General features: G+C 35.0%; 1 protein-coding gene across 7 annotated transcripts in view; it reads right to left on the bottom strand.

Annotated features, from left to right (window-relative positions):
- Positions 1-24,068, bottom strand: part of ANKS1B (ankyrin repeat and sterile alpha motif domain containing 1B) — a 450,718-nt gene that overhangs the window by 376,991 nt on the left and 49,659 nt on the right. For all 7 annotated transcript variants that reach the window (XM_075080262.1, XM_075080270.1, XM_075080279.1 and 4 more), the window contains exons 2-4: positions 17,097-17,177; positions 12,804-12,960; positions 1,926-2,222 (exon numbers count right to left, since the gene is read on the bottom strand). In XM_075080262.1, the coding sequence (XP_074936363.1) occupies positions 1,926-2,222; positions 12,804-12,960; positions 17,097-17,177 (535 nt within the window). The remainder of the gene's footprint in view (positions 1-1,925; positions 2,223-12,803; positions 12,961-17,096; positions 17,178-24,068) is intronic.

The raw sequence follows: 24,068 nt of genomic DNA, 5'->3' as shown, positions 1-24,068 counted from the left end.
CAAACAGATCACCATTACTAAAAGAATCTCTCATTTCTTAAAAGAAGATTGTACAAAATTTGCAGCCACCGTATTTTTTATAGCAAAAAACTTTTGGTATAACTATTGATAGAAATGGCTTAGGAGAATTCACAGTAGTGCTAAAATTATCTAGATTACATAAGAGGAAGAACACATTTCATAAAGGCATTGTGTAATATTCAACCCTCATGTAACCATCAGTTTGTAAGTTGCCATGGCAGAGACTATTTTTCTTCAATTATTCTATTTCTTAAGCATCAATTCAGACATCAGTTCAGCTTCTTTCTGACTTTTTCCTCATTCATTTGCTAGAGATAGAAGAGAAATTATACATTCAGAAACATGTATTTGAGGGTTCCATTATGCACTGCTTTAGCATTAAACTTTTCTATATTACTGAAGATGTAGTAATAGTAAAGAACAGCTGAAACAAAAGGGCTGCTTGTATTAACCTTTTCAAGTGTATCACTTTCTAGTAAAGAAAATCAAAAGCAAATTAAATTGGAAGCATAATGGTAGGCAAATACAAGCAAGCCACAGAAAAAAAAAAGTGTTCCGGTTTGAAATAGTTTGAAGGAATTAACAATGCTAATTCAAAAAATACTAGAGCTAATAAGAGTAGCAAAACAATTTTACTATATTTTCATTTTGAAAGCGTTGAGAATATCAATTTTTAATCGTAAAATATGTTAATATTTTCTGTTCTGCTTTGTTGGGTTTTTTTAATCTATCTTTTCTTTTCCATTTCACATTATTTTCCTCAAAAGTTGAAAACATGACCTCGATGCAAGAATCCAGAAATAACAAAAGTGCATGGAATCCAGGTGCAATCTTTCTATATAAAAGGGAATTATGTGTACAAAGGTGTTTGATTAAAGCTTAAAATGGTTATAAAACTTAATCAAAGTTTAGGCAAAGTTCACAAGATTTATTACATCACCTATTGGTAAAGAATGCCTGGATGTGACTCTAAAATAGACGTAATTATGTTTGTTTGGTTGGTTTATCTGAAAATAGATAGAAAGCTGAAACAACCTTAATTCGAAGCGTATTATATAAATTCAGACAGCAAGAAGCCTACTTTAAATCTGAAGATAAAATACACTTTAAACTCAAATACAGTGCCATCAATCAAATGAAGAGAAATCGTAAGACTGAGGGAAGCCTTCACACATCACAGAATTGGGTGCCCTGTAGTTAAAAGGCTTGTACACTTTCCTCTACAAAGAAATTGACATAAAATTTACTGCTGCTACACCTTGTATCTGTTCCCATCTATGTCTCTTTTATTTAAAGTTACCCCTTTTACAGCATTATAATTTCCTGTGCATAGAACTAGATTCAGCAAACAGCTAACAGGTTGGAGTCAGTAGCTGCAAGAGTATATTGGTATAGAATTTTCTTTTAGATTTATACAAGTGTTTAGAAAAGCAGAAAATAAAAACTATTATTATTTAGTAACTTTGGGTTTAGAATGGGATAACCGTGGGAAAAAGAGTTTTCGGTCAAACATTGTTTCAGAGTGCTATGACCATTAAGGGCCACAGTTTTAGCAAGTCAGCTTAGTATCATTAAAACCAATGTTGTAAAAAAACCCTATATATACACATACATGAACAGTTGGTATGATTTGTGTATCTACATGTCTCAAGACAACATTAAAATACTCAGCTTTGAAGACATGTATCTTTCTTGAGTTATCCCTTTGAACACATCACTTGGGTCATAAAAATTAAATCTGTACTATATATCACCTTGCAGCATTTCTAACAAAGTAAATGCAATTTTGTTTTAAAAGAAAAAAATATAAGAAGTTATTTCATTTGAATCATGTTCTAATGATAAAGGAAAGTAAGGTAAGGAAGGAAGAAAGGAGGAAAGGAAGGAAGAAATTACACACTAACTTGGCAGCTGACATCCATTCCAGCCTCCAGAAGCACCTGTACAACAGCTTTGTGGCCATTACGTGCAGCAAGATGCAAAGGAGTGTGTTTTCTTGTATTACAGTTCATCAGGTTTGGATATGCTTTGATGATCATTTTTACAACACGCAGACGTCCATAAAGTGCTGCCAGATCCAGAGGTGTTTCTAGTTTGTTGTTCCTTATTGTAGGGTCTGTTAGCTCTTCTAACAGAACAGCAACTACTTCTGAATGACCATACTGAGCTGCACAATGCAATGCTGTTTCATTTTCATTGTTCTGTCAAAACAAAACAAAAGCTTCAGAAATCCATGTTTAATCACACAATAGAACTGCGCAGCTTCTATAAATTGCCTCCATGAGATTCACTACACAGGCAGAGTTTGCAATAAGATGTATGGTAATGTATGTTAAATGCTTCAGAATGGCTCCACTAAAATTTTAATAGTAATACATTAATACTTCAGCTTTGTGGCTCTCAAGCAGATCAGGTCCCCATGTGTGCACATTGCTCCCAATACATTTTTAACAATATGCCCCAAAAATCCTTTTACTCATGATATGCCAAAATATGTAACCCTTCTTGATTCAACTGTTCCTGAAATCACAGTTGAGTCCTTCTCTTAGAAAGACTCTGACACTTATCTTTAGTCTCTCTTCTCAGTATAACTGGTTCTAAATCATAGAAGTTTGTTATTAAAGTAGTGAAATTAGAGAGGAAAACCGTGTAATAAAAATGTATCAGGCACAAGGCTAGTTTCATATATCACTATAAAAGTTACTATCAAGACAACAATGAAAGTTTGGAAGAAGGCAAAATAGCACCTGTGGATATTAGAAAGACTTAGCGTATCACGTAAGCAGCTAGTCTTTGCGGGGCTCCAGGGTGTTGTCTGTGTGCATTTTAAGACATATGAGTATTTGTATGCTGTGGATTGAATAAGTTTTTGCTTTATAAAGCAATGCCCCCGAAGTCTTTCCCCAAACAATATTTAAGAATCTTAATAATAAATAAATACTGAGAATAAGCAGTATCTTCTTTAATTATTTCCTTCTGGTTCTGCACTTGCAATCCCAAACAGACAAATAACTTCAGGCAGAAAGGAAGGAAATAATTTATAGAGCCCTCTGAATTGTATATGCCGTCGATATTGCTAATATATCTTATGTAGTCTCTAAGAAGCCTTAAAATAGACTAGCACTATAAATTTTAAAAGTATGTACATTGAATGCCTCTTCTGATATATGATTTATAAAATTTTGTGACAGCTTTGAAAATGTAAAAGTAGAAAGCCAATAAGCTAATGTGTCACATAAAGAAATTAAAAAATAATGTAAATTCAGAAAAGATACTAGAGAAATATAATCCTAAAGAACGGAGAAGAGAGAAATCTGAATCCATAGGCTGTATTTCTCAAGAAAACAACTGAAGAAAGTTCTGGGGACAGAGAAATGGAAATAGAAAAAAGACAGAAAGGGTGGGAGAATCAGAGAAATGAGGCTTTGGCATCTTTTTCAAAAGCTAGCTAGGCTAAGAAAATCCATGTTGCACATAATATCTAGAAAGGTGGGAAGGCGAAAAAGTTTTTTTCTCTTTTTAGTAGCAGCGTTTCGAATTGTATAATCAAGAACTTAAATTTTGGGTTTGTGGTTTTAACAACATTGCTGTCATTTTAATCTCATCTTGTAATTTAAAATGACTCAGGTGAACCTGGGAGACACAAGAGACAGATCAATACATTAAGATAAATTAATGCTGCAGATAAACTAGTCAGGTGTTTAAACACCACACAAGATCCTAGAGGCTGTTGTGTGTTTCCTGCTAAACTGCAAGACAGAAGCTGGAAAGTAGGAAGACCCGGGTAGAAAGTGAGAAGTTTCTAATGGCCGACATGGCTTGATGACTAATAAGTATTTGAATCATTGTGCATTATTCAGACCACCACGTGGTCTTTCGCTATTACATAGACCATAAAATCAGGTTAAAATAGGTACTAACACAATACTGCCTGGCTGCAATGATCTATCAACTCCCTGTGATATGCTTTTTGTGCTCTTGTGACTTCTAATGCATTCTTTATGTAGGACTGGGCAAAGCAATTTTTTTAAGGTACAGTGGTATACCCACAAATCACAAGCATAGTTTATTAGGATTTATTTTTAGATTTTCAATACTTCATGGACAGAACTGCAAAGATGAACAGGCAATTGCAGTCTAATTTTGTGTACAATTACAACAATTAAGTATGAAAATCAGATAATTGCACATAAAATGGCCAATTATGGTAATTTGTGCCTACAGTTACTGTATTTACGTATCCAATGGAAACAGTTATACAAAGAAATTAGATGTATAACTATATCCACATCCTGTGAGGTAAATAGCAAAATACACATTTACTATACAGTTGACAAACAGATCTATCTATCTATCTAATATCTGCTTGTATTTGGATTTTTTCAAGCATTTCTGGATAATATATAAAGTATCTGGAATCTTGTGCCAACAGTCTAATACTGTAGTTTAAAAGTATTCTGATTAAATTTTCAGAGAGACATAAAAATTAAATTGGCTATGGCCTTTTTCCTAAAATGTGGTGACTAGCCAAAATTTGAGCCACAAAGACCCATTGAGACCAACCAGTCCAAATCACTGTTGCTGTGCAGTAAACTGAAATTTGCTCCCTCTAAATAAAGGATATCTAGCTGAATTTTCTTGCAAGGCCATATTTACAGAAAAGTATAATTTAAAACAGCATGGTGCATAAAAGCATCTGTAAATCTGAACAATATGTTATTATTTTCAAATGAACATTGTTGAACATTTTTGTGTGGTTTGTTTCTTTGCATTTGTCAAATTAAAGCTACATTTCAGTTAATGACAAATCAAACTGATTCAAAATTAAAAAGAACTAGGTATTGCTGAAATAAAATAGAAGAATCCAACCTGGACAAACATGATAACTGAATTACCTACACATATGCAATCAGAACAGGCATTGTATATATTGTCTTATCAGAGCTGAGGGGTACTACCTAATTAGAACTTATTAATACAACATCCTTCCCTCTTTAATATGTAAATTAATCAACTCAATTTGGGTATAAAAGACAGAATGATTTTTAACTTTCAAAGAGAGAATTACAACTTGTTTAACTGCCCTCTACATTTATCCACTTTGACAATTTAGTACCAGTTACATAATATAAATCACCTTGGAAGCAAGAGGTTTTACTGAGGAGAGAATTTTTAAGTAGGTTTTGACAGATTCTGCCATCTTCAAATTTAGGAAAGGAGGGAATGCCCACCAGATAGACACAGTTGGTTCAGCATTCGCAGAAAGACCCCTAAGATGGAGGAGGCTATACCAGCTTATTTCCTGGACTAGAAGAAAAATTATCTTTCTCTTCTTACCCCTTGTGGAAAGACAGACGTGGATGTCTCAGTGTTAGGAACTTCTTCCTTCAGGCATTCATTTATAGAAGATGTACAGTAAGAATAATAATAAAAAAAAACCTATATGATGATATTTTAAGAGTTGAAGTTATGTGATTTCCTTGGTCCCAAAAATGCCGTTACTTCTGTCTTGTGTTTTGGGCAAAGCTAAACTCTATTGGTTTTAAGGTACTGTTTGTCCTCATATCTCTAAAATAGCTTATTATTCCAAAGAAATATTTGAAAGACATAAAAAATCATTCTTGAAAAAAATTAATAATAATTTAGTACTATTGTCTACATTTTCAGTCCCAAATGTAAACAGTTGTTTCTGGAGTACAGAAAGTTTATGTGCTAACACTCATTGCCATGAACAGTTAACCTGCTATGAAAATACAAATGTCTGCATCCAAGTTACAACTGTGTGATTAGATCTCTAAAACTGATCTCCAAGGGCTAAATAATGCATCTAGTGCTGAAGAAACACAACTAGAATGCTTTTAGAAATTTCAGATAGTTCATTATACATTAGAAACCGCAAGATAGATCCTAAGACTGAATGAGACAGGAATGATCTAGAAATCAGAACCAAGTCATACAAAATGTAAGACAAAAAGAGAATAGTAGACCATTATTACGCAAAATAGTATAAAACAGAAGTCCCTAATATTAATAATTAATAATATTTTAAACAAGTAGTTATTCATATGGCCCAATGGACCTCTTTCAGAAATAAGGAAGGCATCTTAAGGTTCAGTGTTTTGCCTTCTGTAATTTTTTTCTTCATTATTGGTTACATGGGTCTCTTCATGGGCATGGTCCTGACATTTTCTAGCCTTTCTCTGAATCTGTTCTCTTCTACGTACAGCCAGAACTCAGACTTCTGTCGCTGCAAACTGAATTGTGCCTTCAGAGCATTGCCTCCAGTCAGTACTGCCAGCTGTACTACATCATTTAGCTACTGAGAATGCATGCCACCCAAAATCTAGAATATCTCTTAAGGTCTATTCATTATAGGACAGATTAGCAAATACGTTATAGAGACAATTATTGTAGCCTGGCAGTCTGATAGTGAAGAGGTACAGGAAATATCAAGAGAATGGACGGCTCTCATGAATATTATATAGGTCCTTGTAAAGACACTATTAAACACTGGGTACGTTTAAGACTTTAACTGCATAGTTGTGTAGTTTAAAGCTCCTAAACTCCATGCAAGTATTGCACAAGCAATAATGACTATCAAGTAGTGATTTTACAGACCCCTCCAAAGAATGCTCAACTCCTTTATTATCTAAGCACTTTTATAATGAACTTGAAAAGGGAGACTTCCTAAATCACTGAGCAAGTTTTTGTCACATAATCCTAATGTCAAGTAACTGAACAAGGCAATATAACCAAGACAGAGAAAGGAAAGATCTCAGGATGGTCTTACTTCATCTATGGAAACAGTTTCCTGAGAATTTCCACAAATACCATTTAATCATTCTGAAAAAAATAAGGAAGTTTGCCTGATTGATTCAGCAGCTAGCATGTCACTGTATTTAATTACAATGGGAATTAAAGCGCTTGCCTGGATGTCTAGGGCAAAGGCTAAACAATGTTACAACAGAAACTCTAAACACTGCCAAGAATGAGGAGAGCTCTTGGGAACAACATTGTAACTTTATTGTTCTTCTCTTTGAGGAAGGGAATGGGTTTTACATGGTGCACAGATTTTTACAGTTTATGTGGAAAAACAGCTAATGACATCCTTCTTATCACACGTCATCAATGAACCTGTCTAATTTGAAAGTCCTGAAAGAAATAAAAAGCCCATAAATTTCCTTATGAAGTGCTTTCTTAAACACAAAACCAAGCATTAGAATTTAGGCATCCCTAATATTTCCAGATATATTTTGAAAACTGATTTTAAAATTGAAGCATTTAAGACAAGACTAAATATTTTCCTTTTTTGTTCTGTTACAACTGTAGTTGTACACAGATGAAAAATTATTCACAATTTTGCTTACATTAAAAAATGTAGAAACCTGAGAGTTCATACCTACTAGGTATTTAAAAGAAGATGCATATTTTATCACTGGATGTGTTGCTCAAACTTTGTTGGGTTTTCTTTAAGACCTACCATTCCTGATTGAATTTTTTCTTTAGTGCCTGCTACTGTGCTCCATTTCTATTTCTTCCTTCTCAGTGCAGTTGAAGTCTCTGTATTTTAATCCCTAATGAACATTCCAGTAAAGAGTGGTGTCCCCCTGGGATCTGTACTGGGACCAGTACTGCTTAGTACCTTCATTAATGACACAGATAGTGGGACTGAGTGCACCCTCAGCAAGTTTGCGGATGACACCAAGCTGAGTGGTGCAGTGGTGCAGCCATCCAGAGGGACATTGACAGGCTTGAGAAATGGGCCCATGTGAACGTCATGCAGTTTAACAAGGCCAAGTGCAAGTTCCTCCACCTGGGTCAGGGAAATCCCCAATATCACTACAGACTCTGTAATTAAATGATTAGGAGCAGCAGTGCAGAGGAGGACTTGGGGATACTGGTGGATGAAAAACTGGATACAAGCTGGCTGTGTGCACTTGCAGCCCAGAAAGACAATCCTATCCCAGGCTGCCTAAAAAGAAGTGAGGCCAGCAGGTCGAGGGAGGTGATTCTCCCCCTTTACTCTACTCTACTCTACTCTGCTCTGGTGAGACCCCACCTGGAGCACTGCCTCCAGCTCTGGGGTCTCCAGCACAAGAAAGACGTGTACCTGTTAGAGGAGGGCCATGAAAATGATCAGAGGCCTCGAAGACCTCTGCTGTGAAGAATGACTGAGAATGTTGGGGTTGTTCAGCCTGGAGAGGAGAAGGCTCTGGCGAGACCTTATTGTGGCCTTTCACTATAGAAAGGGGGCTTGTAAGAAAGATGGAGAGAGACTATTTACCAGGGCCTGTAGAGACAAGGCAAGGGGAAATGGCTTTAAACTGAAAGTGGGTAGATTTAGACTGAATATAAGGAAGACATTTTTTATGATGAGGGTAGTGAGACTTTGGAACAGGTTGCCCAGAGAAATTATGGATGCTCCAGTATTGGGAGTGCTCAAGGTCAGGTTGGACAGGACTTTGAACAACCTGATCTAGTAATAGCATGGCAAGGGGGTTAGACTATATGATGTTTGAAGGTCCCTTCTGACCTAAACCATTCTATGATTCTATGAACATGTTCTAATGAATATCTTTATCATATAAGAACAATATGATGACAAATAAAGGTGCCAATGTCCCATAATTTAGAGAGTACTTGGATTTAGATAGTAATATATTTTCAAAAAGACAATTTTTGTAAAAGTTATTGGGAAAAATTCTGCTGCAGACTACCCAGTGTGAATCAAAATCTAACCCACTGAATTCCTATTGAAATTCACCTTTACTTAGGTGGAAACAAAACAAAACAGCAATTCTGTAATTTGGTTGACTACTTTGAATTAATGTTTTCTTCAAATTTATTGCTGCAATCAGCTCAAATCAAAAAGATTGCCACTGCACAATTTTTCTTCTAAAAAAGGCATAACGGGAGTTGCAAGGGAAATTTGGAAATCCATCCACATAGTCTCTAATTTAAGGGGGGGGGGGACGACATCAAATGCAGAAATGAAAATTTTTGGTTTTACAGGGTACTTTGGAACTGAATTGTACTTCTGGAAGTCCCTAAGGTGTCACTGAGAGAAGCATATAATGTCGGTGCTTCATTTTGATGATTTGGGGAAGACAGTAAATATATTAGATGTTAGGTTTTTACATATTACAAACATATCCTGAACTCTTTTCCTTCACAGTTCAGAAGTGTCAAACAGCCTTAAGGAAATGTGATTGTTTTTAATGACAATTACAATTTTATGCACAGAAAAATTATACAGTACATTAAATACATAAATGTAAAGAAAAATATGTGCTGCGTGCATAAAGAAAAACAGGCAGAATCAGAGAACATCACCACGAAATTTCAGAAGTGTTCACATTTTTTGCTGTGCACGTTTTACTATTCATATTCTCTCAATATATTAAAAATATATTTTGAACTTGATATTTATTCCTGATGTCATTTACCATTTTTGCATGTGATTTCCTGCACTAACACCAAACACTACAAATTGACCTATATGTGGCTGTTATTTATTATTAATTTTTTCATAGATTAGGATTTCTTATAATTATGTACTTTTGTGATGAGAGTTGCCAGAATAGATGTTTGTGCTACCCAGATGTCTTTACAGAAACAACCATGTAAGTAGTCCGACTGTTAACAGCACACCTTTTTGTTACATTTGGTATTAATTTACTAATAAATCTTTACATCACGCTAACTACTTGATCTTCATTCAATTTATAATGTACATATTTTCAGTTCTTCATCAATGAAGTTTAAACGCATGTTTTGTAATTTCACCATATTTTGTAATATAAAACATAAATCATGCATGCCAACTAAGACACCTGTATTAAACAGTGATAGAATTATTCCTACATAATTGTTATGCTGTAACCATTTTCTGTGTGTAGAGTTGCCAGTCTACATTCCACCAACCCATAAAAAAATTGCCATTTAACTGTTCACCTCTTTTTTTTTTTTCAATTTATGTAATAGGAACAGTAGGGGGCATTCAGAGCTTTAGATGCTGGATATGGCTGGATATGATCCTATGATGCTAGTTAACTGCATTTTAAATGTGTAGGATGCAGTTCAATTAATTTACAGTATACCATATTAAATCCATTAATTCATGTAATATGCATTTATGCATCATGAGCTTCTCATTTACTTCTCTGTTGTGTTGTTCATTACTTTCACTTAAGTTTTTAGAAGCATTTATTTTAAATAGAATTTTAATAAAATAGTTGAAAAGCAAAGATATATTACAAATTAGTTGCAACAATTTTTAAATAATGAACAAAATTATTTTCTTAAACTGAAAGCACATACATTCTTAATGTGATCCTTACCAAAAACAACCAGGAAAAAGTGACTTGAGTGTATTTTTTGCTGTGGTGAGAAAGTGTCAGGAAAAATGGCTATCCTTCTCCCCAACTCTCAGAAGAAGAAACAACGAAGAAAAATAGCCCAGGATTTCTTGTAAGCTGTAGCTCAGGTCCACAGATCTGAGAGAAACTATGACAGCCATGAGGAGCCACCTGCCTTATACAGCCTATCAGCAAATAAGCAAAACCCTCAGAAACCTACAGACTCATAAGAATGTACAATAGGTATTAGGATGGGGGTGCTACTCTGGTGTTATTTGAGGATATGTGAGTGGAGATGGCTTTATATCAACATTGCATTTCCCTCATTCCATGATATGGATAATATTCTCCTCTGCAGAGTGCTAATTAGCACAGGCAAGTCGGTGCCAGCAAAACAGTCCACCTACTAAAGCTGGCCACTGTCTAGAGTGAAACACCAGGTTATTTAAAAGGTCAGAAGAACCGTGTCTGTATGAGTTTAACTTCAAAGTTTAATAAGATCATGACTCCCTTAAGAGACTTAGGGTCCGACATTTCTTGTGAGGATTGCTCACACATTTTCTATTATAAAGTTTTTGGGTAAAATGCATAAACAGCAGGAGATCTAATGACAAGGCCTTTTTTCAGTCAGTGGGGTATAGAATCAGATTCATCCCTGCTTATCTGCTCCAGTGATCAAATCAGAGAGACTGGACAGCACACCTAATCAAGCTTGAGAATATTCTAGAAGTTTGGATGTATATGTGGGATTGAGAAGAAGTAGGTTTGAATTTACATTTCTTTTTCAGATCTTACTGAAATATCTTTTTCACTGTCCCCCTCTCTGAAGTTCCTGCATAGCTTCCAGTTTTCTGTCAGCAGAGTACAAGGAATCTCTTCAAGCAAATGGATAACATGCAGTCAGGAAGTCGCTTTTTTATTTTGTTGCAGAAACAAAACAAAAAACCACAACCTTCTTGACAAAAGGTAATCCTACAATTCAACTGGTTTCATCCCACATGTAACAGCTGATGTGAATGAGAAACTCTGAGAAACTCCTAATCTGCAACTCAAACCACAGAAGGGCAAGTTTTGGTTTTTGTATTTTTTCTTGGATGAGCCAAGGTATTTCCTATATTTCCTTCACTAATACTTGATATTTGTGTCATAGTTATTGTATGGATTCCTATGGCTAAGTATATAACCTCAAATAACAAATAGATTATTCATGGAACAGCATCTCACTGGTTACGTGTTTGCAATTTCTACATTCTTGCAAATGCAAGGTCTAACATTTCTTATTTTCTCACAGTTTGCCTTCTGGCCACACTAACGTAGACACTGAGAGTGCAATTCATTTGTCAGATTGTACTTCGTCATCTGAGGTGCTGTAGGGTACCCTACCTGGAGTCCATCAGCCATTCCACAAGGACATGGAAATTCTGAGCACCCTCTGTCATACCTTCAGGCCCACGCAGATGTCTCAGTTACTGCAGGCCTTAGAAGGTACTGGATTTCTGTGTTTGGGCAAATGAATCCTGCCTTACTTTTGGTCACCTAAATAACCCTGTTGGTTCCCTGTTGGTCTAGTGATTATACTGAGTAGACCTCTGTGGAATAAAATGGTGCATGTACAGGCAATGTAGACACTAAAAATTAGATCTGAATCTTGAGCTGACTCCCACCTTTACATTCCAGTAACTTCCCCACTACCCTGGCAAATTCAATAGCTTATGGTTACTGCTCATATTTCACAGCCTACTTCCAGTCCTCAAGTAGTTCAGCTGACTATAGAAGGTGTCAGATTTTAATGATCTTCTTTCTTTCTATTTCTAAATACTAATCCTACAAATGGACCATATAAGAATAATCAGAATGAAAACAGAAGGTGTGCCATATGTTTGACAACAGAATGCAACATATTTATCCTGCCCTTACCCTCTGTAATACTCTAATCATTTTTTCCTAGTATTTATGTGTCCTTTCTGCTGCACATGCATACATGCGGTCCATCTGGTTTGTCATTTATCTCTGCCTATCAGTTCATTTACAGTACACTCAAAATATACCAAGAAAATTAATTTTATCTCAAAGTTTTTCAGGAATTTAACATCTAATGAAGTTAAAAAGACACAGAGTTTATGCAAATTTACATCAACATATATAAGATGCATAGTTAGAGTATGTCTTCATATTATTTTTCAGAAACAAACAGAAGGGTTTTTCATATTTTTAAGATCTCATTTCCTTTAGGTCAGTGTCCATCCAGAAGAAAGATATCTGGTATGCTTATATTAGAAGATTTTATCAGTCTTTGAGACTAAATTACTGAAACAATGGAAAACGGTTGGTTTGGTTTTTTAATTTGGATATAAATTTGCCAGACCTAAAGATTATGTGCTCCTCTTTTCTGATGACGTACATAAATATTTTTTATCACTTCACCTGTTCATTCACTCTGGAGTGTGATGGCCCATGATGGATGAGAATCTTCACAATGTCTACATCTCCTCTCCAAGCAGCCAAGTGAATAGGAAAATAACCTTTATTATCTGCCACATTAGTTGACGCTTCATACTGAAGTAATTTGAGAACTATATCCCTGGAAAAGAGGAAGTATATCTAAAAATCGATGGGAAGCTTATTTTATTAAGTCTTTACATGAACACATATATTACCAAAATTTTTACCCTGAATAACAGAAAAAAATCCTGTATTTCAAGTGAAACTGCTACAAAAATGAAGACCAACCATTTCTAAGAATGAAATAGATAGTAAAACATAGCCAAAATGTTATTTACTGTGATGATTCTTACTTCTTACCCATTGACAATACTATCATCAGTTCTTTGAATCTGTTTCTTTCAACAGGATCACCTGACCATGGAATGATTTTTAGAATTTGCCAGTCAAGGCCACATGCATGTCCCTCAAGACAAACCTTCCAGGCACTAAAGGCAGAGGAGCACTCCCATTCCCATCATTGCTGAGTTCTGGAGGCAGGGAGACAAGAGGGTAGCTTTATGGACACAGTTTTTGCAGTAAGGCTCATAAGTAACAGATTTTCTTCTTCTTTAAGACATTATGTTAGAGTTCTTTTGGAGGAAACTATTTAATGATGATCTAGTTAGGTACATACTATCTTCTATGGAACTGCTCCTTCTATTTTCATCTCCCACAAAAAACTTCCTGAGAGCAGTGAGGAAAAAAGTAATTTTTATCATTTTCATTCTTATTACATTCCTTCCAGTATTTTCAGTGTGGCTTATCACACATTAAATTAAAGATTAGTATAAGCTGGTATATTGCATCCTTGATTTTTAAGCAGCCTCCTGTGCTTAACTTCAAAGGTTAAACTTAAAAATCAACTGTGTGGTATGATCATTGGTTAGCAAGTATGTCAAAAAGTAAACCAATATGTATTTCTCCATTTGTCTTCTCATAGTTTGACACAGTCAGGCCTCATTAGTTATTAAGCTAATAGCATCTGTGATCTAGCATGGGCGGTTCTACGCACATTTTTGCTAAATATGGAGGCACTGGATCTTACCAATTTTGAACAAAAACTGGGGGGGGGCATGTGGAAGGAGCTCAGTGCAGCCTCTGTTATGACTATAAATGAAGGCCCTGACTACAAATTAAGACAGAAGGTAAATCCCAAGGTAATTGTTCTCCCAGCCTTGCCAGAACCTTATTTAATTGCCTATTGAGAGAAAAATGTGGTATGAGTGAATATATCCAGGTCAAAAGAAACACCCAATTGTTTTCAAAAGAAATCATAGAGATACTGCAGTCATCACATCTAAGCTTTGAGGGAGACTTTAAGCTGGATCCCATCAAGGTCAAATAACTTGGAAACAACCAAGAAAGAGCAGCTCCACTACAGAATGACTTTTGCTACACAGGAAGTTCCAGAAAAGTGGCTTCTGAGACTTCTTAGTACAAATAACATTTGAGAGACTTCTTATGTCGTAATAGTTGGTCTTGCAGTAGATGGTCTAATGAAGACTAGAGATACAGAGTAGTTTGAACAGGACACAAATCAAAGGAAACAAAAATTGAAATATGTGGGGGAAAACCAGCAAAACCCCCTTCCACAACTGAAATCTATAGATAATATACAGCAACTATTGGGAAGAGCCTGTTGCAAGATTCAAGCTATGAAATAGAACCTAGGTCATCTCCATCCTTCAGGAATGCCCCGACCCATCATACTTCTCTAGGGTGAGTCTTTTGTGGCACTTTGACAGAACTTTTTCATTTTGTAGAAATAAACTTCAGAAAGGAGAAGACTGAGAGTCCTTAGCCCAGTAACATTACCAGGCTAAGTAAAATCACTTAGAGAGACTGAGATTCAAGTCCCTGCCCCAGATATGATGTAATTACTTATTTAAAGCAGAACAATTTCAAAAAGAAAGAACTATCCCAGAATAACCAAGGAGGAGGGAAATCATCACATTCAGTGATTAAGCAGGGACTTGAACACTGGTTTCCAACAAGTGTCCCAGCCACAAATTGTTGGTTTGGTCATTAAGTCTTATGTTCTGATTTTTGCTGAAAAACTTTGAAATCTCTCAAGCTCGACCTAATGTAAAGTGTGAAAAATTAAAACCCCAAAAGTTTTCAAAGGACAAAAACTTCTAAGTGGGAAGGCTCTCACGTCAACAGACTGTACCTGATATTGATTTGAATATCAAGTTTCAAATCTAAAACAGTGTAAAGCTATTCATTTGTTATTTGTGGTGACTAAGGAAATTACAACCACGAGTGTCTGTCCAACTGTCTTGCTGGCAGTGCTACCGTTGTAGCAGGATCTGTATGAAAGCATAGATGGCAGCTCTTGAACCATTGTGATTTATCTTGAAAGACCTCATGATGTATTACATTTTATTGTAACAAGCTATAAATGTGATGTCAGTAGCTGCTACTTACCCTACTGTGAGGGGAGGGGTCATAGCAGCCAGTGGCCATTATGACCTTTTCAAAAGCTGCAGTTATATCTGCTGCTGTACATAAGTCCACATGTTGAAGTTCTCTCTGACTTCAACAGAAGTTTCGGCAACACTGTGCCTGAAAATACTACTGGCTTTTGTATGTTTTGGGATTTTACAGTTTATATTGCTAGGATTAACTAGAAATCTCTGACAGATTCAGTGTTTATACAGCAATATTTCTGCCTTGCTGGGTAACTATTGCTTTATAGTCAGTATTAAACATACTAAACCCACTTTTTGTCTATTTAAAACCAGCAATCTTTGCAAGCTAAGGCTTGGGCTTTTGTCAGTCAAAAAATGTGCAATGGCACAAGGAACAATCCATAAACTATAAATAAGAGTTACGTGATTTTCTCCCTTTTTAAAAAAGGCTGAGTTTAAAAGACCATATGAAGGATTTAGACCTGATCCCATAGATGTAAAATATATTAATGCATTATTCTGAATCTTGCTACAGAACTGAAATTTTGGAAAATGCACAATATCTAGTTTAACAGCATTTTAACTTCATTTATTTATTCAGAAACAGAATCTCCTATATCCACCAAAAGATTAATCTGGTATAAAGAAAATATGCAGGTTTCTAGAATACAATTAAACACATATCCTAAAGTTGGCTTTTTTTTTTTCCCAAGGAAGAATGCAAATATTGCAAAATGAGTAAACTAAACATAAAATTTTTATGGATTCATATGTTATCTTATGGACAGTCCAAAATCACATTAAACTTAGTGCAACTCACCCTCCCTCAGCTTCGGTTGATTTTTAATCAGTTCCTTATCTCCCACAGAGGAATAACCCAAAGCCTTACATCAAAATTTTCCTTAGTGAAAATCCAGACAGTGTTAACACTGTTATTTTACAAACAAGCTGGACTGCATTAAGTGGGGCAGCTCTTACCTCGGTTACATGGGGTCCACCCCACTAGAACTTTATAGGCCTCATTAAAATCTTTCTTGTTCTGCCTTAATAACAACATGCAGTTGGCAGCATAATACAATGGAGGTAACACAGCAAGGAGCAACATGTGATAACAGAAGTAACACAGAACAAATTACAAGGTGTAAGAACAAATTAGAAGGTGTAATAACGAAATACGCCGCAAGTTTCCAGTCTTTTACTGTCACGTCAATGCCTTTAGTGGTTCACCTGCACTGGTATGCCTGAGTACCCCTCAGTGGGTATTTTGCAGGCTTTCCCCAAGCTTGTTGAGACATGCATGTGGTAACTTGGATGGACAGCAGGGAAGGAAAAGCTACAAGGTCCCATAAAATTTTTCTGCTTTCAAGTGTGTAACTACCAAATATTCTTGTCACGCTACTTGTACTTTGATAATGTTTTGTTCCACAATATTGTTTTCTTAAACATTCAACACACTATACATTTGTACGTAAACACACAAACACACTACAAAATTTTCTGTTGTAATTTCCCACTAGTTAACAAGCACTAGAGCCATCGCTAGCAAAAACAATAATAAATTTACTCAAAATCAAGCAAGAATTTGGAAGAACCAGTATAGAATCAGCAACTTCTAAACTGCATTTCCCATTTTTTATTACTACATGCTGATATCAATGACAATGTCAAAAATTATTATATTAATTTATCCCATGGTAAATAAGATTATTTTAGTAAGACAGGGTTTGTAAACTTTCTGTGAAAATCTCAGTGCTATGATTCATATTTTTAAGTTACGCCGTTAAATACCATTCTACATAAGAGCTAAACATGAGGCACTTACTTGTGTCCATTTAAAGCTGCATGATGTAAAGCAGTATAACCTGAACTGTCTGTGCAGTTTATATTTGGTCCTCGCCAGATGCTGCAAATAAAGCACAATTGTAAAGTTATTTTTTTGGCTTGACAAGTACAGATATGTCAGAAATTTGGTGTATAAATAATGTAAGCATCACTGCAACAAGTGTGATTAAACTTCAAGAGACAAATTATCTTGAAAAGAACTTAAAATGTCATGTTGATATAAAGATAATTTATTTATAAAAATAATTTTACAAAGTCATCTTTATAGCAGTCATGAACTTTATGTAGGGCAGTCTCAAAGACTAATAACTATTCTGTCATTTCAATTAGAACTGTTCTCACAGTATTTCTCTGGTAATTACAATGAGGCTATACTCTGATTTTGTACCACTTTTATCACAAGTATATATTCACTGGCTTTAGGTCAGTTGATCTAGATTCATACAAACATAAGATTAGTGAGACCCAATCATATCCTTCAAAGAGACAGTGATTTTATTCTTTTTACTTGGCCTGATATTTTAGCTCCCTTTTTAACCAATTATATTTTAAAATAAATCACATATGTATAAAACAAAAGTTTCATAAATGATGTTTCTTCTTTTTTTTTTGTTATCCTTCTATATTTTACAGCACTTATTTCACAGCCAGTTTCATTATATGTCCCATGTAACCAGTTTCATGATCTATTATGGACTGTTCACAAAACAGTAAAGGAGATTTTTTGTTTCAGAGTAGAAAAATCTGACTGCCAAAAAAAACCCCAGAACACCAAAGCCTGGAAATTGGGTACCAGAGGTATGTTGAGTACCTGGAGGTTTTTTGCTAACCAACTACATTTGAAGTTGACTGCATCCTTTGTGGAAACAATTTTCTACCTATTTTTTAATTCTGTTACACAGTTTGCAATCATTAGGATTACAACTTCTAGGACAGAAGGTTATAAATCCAGAATTACAGTCTGTTTTCTTCAGCTTCTAATGCAGTGTTAGACAGACATTGGCAAGCAATATTTTCTCTTCACTTTATAGCTTAGAATCAAGTGCTGCAGTTTGAAGACAATAATCTGAAGCTAATCGGTGAAAGGAGTTTTCATAATTACATTTTTCATGCTCTACATCAATAAAGTGACACGTTATGCTTAACATACGCTTTTTAAGAATTCTTTACTACTGAATCTGTATTTTATTACCAATGGAATACTGGTGTTGCAGAATGGTCTCTCTTTCATTGTGTATATTTGAATGATTAATTAGCTGATAAATTTAAACAGGCGTTTTCCCATAACTAATACTGCATGCATTCAGAATTATTTGTGTGACATGTGTTCTGCGGTGAGCGTAATTCTACATAGTGCTGTGTACCACACATCTACCTGCAATTTAATTTCTTGGAAGAACAAGACTGAAATATTTTCTTAGGTGCAAAGAAGCAAAAAATGCTGTAATTTTCTTTTAATCTGCAAAGAAGCCTACACATGGTTCTCTTCTACAGAAGGCAACTTCCAGCTATGAAAGTCACTCTAACCTTTCCAATTAAAAGGAATTATTTTAAATTCAGGAATGATAGCTCTTCCATAATAGACAGATGTTATTTATATGGCAAAAACAGGCTGTTCTTACCTACTGGAAAGAAAGAAGTCCTTATCTATTGATATTCTGCAACCTCATTTATGCTTCTGCATAACACTTTATTAATTTTCTTATTTATTGGATTCTTTCTTCCTTTTTTGTACCAGCTTATAGGAGAGTGAAGCAGAAAATTGAAAGTGGTATAGAATGTAATATTTTAAATATTAAAATAAATATATAAATGACCAGAATATTAATTTACTCGGGTTTTTTTGCTTGTTTGCTTTGGTTGACAGTTGTTACGTTTCGCCTGTTGGTTGTTTTATCAAAATGCAAGGGATCCATGAGTTTGTATATTATTCATGATGCACTAGGCCTTTCACAAAAAAAAAATTCCTAAAAAACAAACAAACAAAAAAACCCCAATGAAAACCTAGTTCTTTTCCACCCTAAATTTCTCCTTTAATCCAGACACTCTTTAATGTCTTGTTGTACTTCCTGACTCTGGTCTTAGGAATTATTTTTCAACCGAAACCGTACTGAATTTGTTTAAAAAAAACTGAAACTCTATTAATGAGTATATAAATGCACCTATGTGAAGCTTCTGAGGCCACTCAGGTTGGGAGACGAAAGGACAAAGGAGAGCGAGAAAATCCTGATGATTAGGTGGGGTGAGACAGGATGGACAGAGTAATCACTGTCAGCTCCCAAACAGTACAGAAAGACATACTCAAAATCAGAACTTGGTTATCAAACAAAAGAACACAGGAGACACAAGCAGGACCCAGCTGCAGGCATTTCTTCTCCCTCGGGCCTGTGCAGAAATCCCCTCCTAGAAGGTCTGGCATTGCTACAGTATTGCAACATTATTTCCTACAAAATGAATGCAAGGTTGAGTATATACACTGGATATTTATGCTTTAATGACTATCATATTCAAACCAGACAGTATGCAAACAGATATTCTTACACCCTAAAACTCCCAGCTGTGGTGTATACGTCATCTAAAGCTCATCTCCTGTAATCAGAATACAGCAAGGCAAAAGTATAGTTGTGTATCAGCTCTGTAGAAAAGCATCTAATTTTGTAGAAAAGTGGGGTGGAGAAAGACAAAAAGCCTAGAGAGCTCTTTTTTGGTATCACAAACATACAATATACAAGCAATTATCAAACATTGATTCATATGTGTATTAAAACACTCCAATAGTTACTGTGAAAGCAGCACTTAAGGAGAACTTGGAACAAAACAATTTACCATTCATCCTACAGAAAAGAAGACTTTGACAGAAGATTAGCAGCTCTTTAGATTACTGTTAATATTGAATGTTCCCCAAAACATGTTTCTTCTGATTCTTTGATGCAGTCAATAATCAGGCTTCTTAATTTTACATACATTAGTTAGTATTTTTTTTCCTATGTATATCAGTAAACTAGTAAAATCTTTCTATCACTTAATGAATTCTAAGAAAGCAACTGAACCTACTTGTTCTGCAAAAAACCCCAATTTTCAGTCAATGATGAATTAAAACTCTGAATTAAAGCATGATCATCAATTAGTTTCTTCCATTATAGCTTGTCAAAGTGAGGCACAAAGAAACTGAAGTCTACTTACTACTTACACTATTGCCAAAAACAGAAAGACCTTCTTTCACAGTTTGCTCTCACTGTGGACAAAGAACGTTGACCTTTTGAACTCACGTCAAATATTAATTGGTAAGAAAATTAACATATTTTCTTTTTTATGAGCTGAAGATAATCACATATAAAGAGTAGCATTTCAAAAGTGAAATGAAAATGACAGACACAGAAAAAGATAGTTAGCTGATTGATTTGTTATTTTGCTACGCTTTGTGCTATATGCAAAAAAAATAATCCTGAAGTGGCTGGTTGTTGTTACACACATATGAACACAAAAGTGAGGAAATCAGAAGTTAATTCAGCTAATCTTTATCACACAGGCACACTCTGGATCAACAGTACAAGAACCATGCACAGAATGTCCACCACAACCTTAAATCTGCTTCCATCATATTTCCTCTCTGTACGTATACTTTCATTATATTATTTCATTATTTCATTATTATTATTATTTCATTATTATTTAATTATCCATGCACTAATATTTATGGTCTTTATATGGTAGTTTTGCCAAAGTGAAAAGAAAATATTTTGGTAGAACAGTTATAAGAGTCTTTAAAAGCAATAGAAAGCTGCCTGATGACATTAGTGTCTGTCTGTCTATTGGTTTCACTTAAACTTTACCCAACAACTGACTGGTAACTCTCTTTGGAATTTATTTCTTCTCTGTAATGAAGTGGCAAGGAAGAAGATGACACTGTCTGGATGGAATCAGTTCCACCAGAGGAGATGGACAGAGCATGGTGTTCATGCTTGCATATTTTAGGGTCTAAACCCTATTGAGGGCTGACAGAGGCTTAGCATATGCCTAGTCCTCACCCCTCCCACTCCTCTCCACACCTTCGCACCCAGGTCTCCAATATCTTTGGAAGCTCTTCCTAGAGACCCCCTGGCTCTTCAGGACTACAGAAACAGGGAATCTCATCTTGCCAGGTCAGTTTTAGCAGTGGGAAATCCTAAGCTTCATCTTGTTCCCATTGATGTCGGTGGCAAACACCAAGCAGCTCAGATAAATCTAGTTTCCTTACTGTTCCTATGTTCCATAGAACAAATACATATTACAGGAATTTGTGATGCTCTGAGCCAAAATCTTCCAAAATTTCCATGTTTATTGTTGCTAATCTGACAGGAACACATTGCCTGAAGTTATTAAAGCACTTAGCCAGGCTCCTGTATTCCTTAGTGCTCTGCCTACACTCATACACATTTTTAGTCATGTAAACTGAGCTTCTACAAAATATATGGACAATTGTACAGAGCATTTTTGAAAATGCAAACTTTTACACAACAAGATGTATCATCAGTTGTTCAGACACAAAAAAATAATGTTACTTATTGTGAACAGCAGCAAAATACCTCCCATTCTCTTTCTTATGCACAAATAAATCAAATTGCCTACCATGTTGCTCTAACCTGTATAAATTAATAATGCTACTTATAAAATATAGAAGTGTTTCATTTTAGTAAACATGACATTTTTTTTCTTTCTACAGATTCCTCTTTGACAAAATCCAGTGCTATATAAGATGTATTATCCTGTAAAAAAAATTTATGTCTTTTTCAGGTAAGATTTTACCTATTATTTATGCTACTTTGCTGAGTTTGAGATACATTTTCAAATTACTTCAAGGCAAGTCAATTTAAATATTTGCCTTTAGTGGGAAAAATGCTCTTAGAAAGTCACATTTTAAAGCATAATAAATAATAAATAAATAATAATAAGGTACTCAAAAGCTGTAAATTGAAAAACCACATACAAAATGCATTCTAGGATTCTTTTTGAGCAAGTGCAGCTGTAGGTCTTAGACTGACAAAAGTAGGTGATGTCTTGAGTAACGCTATCTCAGATCTTCTTTTCAGCATTAAAAACAGATGTTGCATGTAGCAACTGAGAGTTAAAAAACTAAAATTAAAATAATAATTGAAAAAAAATTTTTCAAATTTAAAAAGGAGAAGGGCACAGAGATTATCCATTCAATTAATATTAACTGTGTTTTTAAAGCTTATTGTATATAATTCCAATCATTTATTCAAGTGCTTTTGTTGTATTAATGTGAAACGTCATTCAAAAACATTTCATTTTTGAATGTGTGGAATGTTTTTATTTTGTTTTGATTTCTGCTGTTTAGTTGTCTCTGTATAAATAATGCAACAAAATTTGTGGTCAACTAATTCATAGGATTAAGTATGTTATTCAAGTTCAGGCTCTAAAGCAGCTTATTCCACTTGTTTTCTTTAACCTTGATCTGTTTACAGTCTTGGCCATAAATAGCTAAGTCTTGGCCATAAATAGCTAAGTCTGGAAAACTGGGGAACTCCACCAAATTGTGATTTTATTTCCATATTGATTCTCTTCACTTGGTAAGTGATTTCTATTTAACATGAAAAATTGAATATATTAAATATTATTAGTTTTATTATATATTATACAACATTTACTTATTCCTATACTTACAGTGGCTCCTCTACAAGTAGGTCTCAATCCTACACGGTGGTCTGATAATAAGGCAGAGTTATCTACATTAAACTACTTCCTCCTTCAATAGCTTATGCAAATTTTTTTCTATCTTAGTGAGAAACTGTGACTGACTCCATATATCTAGGGACTGTTACCTTGAAGTCTCCTAATAGCTGGATATCATGAATGAATTTTATTGCAAGTATACACTGCCTGTGATTGAAACAGAGAAGATAACAACCATAGGTTGTTCTTCTTCTTTATAAGTGTATGATCAAGTTAATCCAACAAATCTTATTTCAGCAAAAGGCCAGGGTTTACAAGATCATTACCTATACAAGATCTACAGGTGTGGCCTATATTCCAAAAGTTTAAGATTTATCATGGTAACATGAAATTAATATTGGAATGGAGTGCAGACAATAATTACAGGTAAATCCAGCCTCCACCTATATTTGGCAGTGAAGATTTCCAGAGGTAAAGGAAAATCTCCCATGCAGCATCAAAGATTCTGCTCAGTTATCTCTATTCCCTTCTTATCAAGGAATTATGCACTTCAACCTAGAAAGTTGAAGAACAAGCTGGGATATGCTAAGAAAGGAGCATTAGAGAACCATTTGATTCCTCATTAGGTAGATATAGTAGACATTCAGAAAAATACTGCTGGGACACTTCTGGGGTGTCTATCCGTGATTCTGTGTCTCTCTAAAAGGCAGAGAGCGTTTCTTCCTCCCAGCCACTGTAGAAGCTCCCTGTATATATGTAACCACTTCTGAATGTTAACTGGGAACAGAAATGTGAAGACAAATTAAAAAAGAAGTGTCATTCATTCCCATCTAGCATATCTTTGGCACGAGCATCAATAGCTACCTAATAATGCTCAACTTCACAGAGCATTCCTGCCAGATCTGCTGCGATTGAATTCAGAATTTGGTTTTGCTTTTGAAAACCTGTCTAAGGAATGATATGTGCAGTAACAGTAATATCCATAAAGATGGATATCAAGCAGTACAAAAAGAGAAAGAAGTAATAAACTCACAACATTATGAATTTTGCACTACTGTTATGTTTATCTTCTATGAATCATGCTTCTTTCCTCTATGAAAAGCTACAACAGCAGTTGGTTAGAAGATCTTTTTCCAAATATACAAACAGCAGAATCAGCACTTAAAGTGATAACACATACAGAAGTAAAAAAGGTAATTTAAAAAAAACATGTAGAACAAAGGAATCATGTCCAACAATATAAGAGTCAAAACCCAGTACTTTACCTGTAATTACTGTT

Source organism: Phalacrocorax aristotelis, chromosome 1 (genome assembly GCF_949628215.1).
Source record: "Phalacrocorax aristotelis chromosome 1, bGulAri2.1, whole genome shotgun sequence".
NCBI classification, from domain to species: Eukaryota; Metazoa; Chordata; class Aves; order Suliformes; family Phalacrocoracidae; genus Phalacrocorax; species Phalacrocorax aristotelis.
The sequence above is the reverse complement of the archived record's forward strand: the minus strand, read 5'-3'. Positions and strand labels throughout refer to the sequence as shown.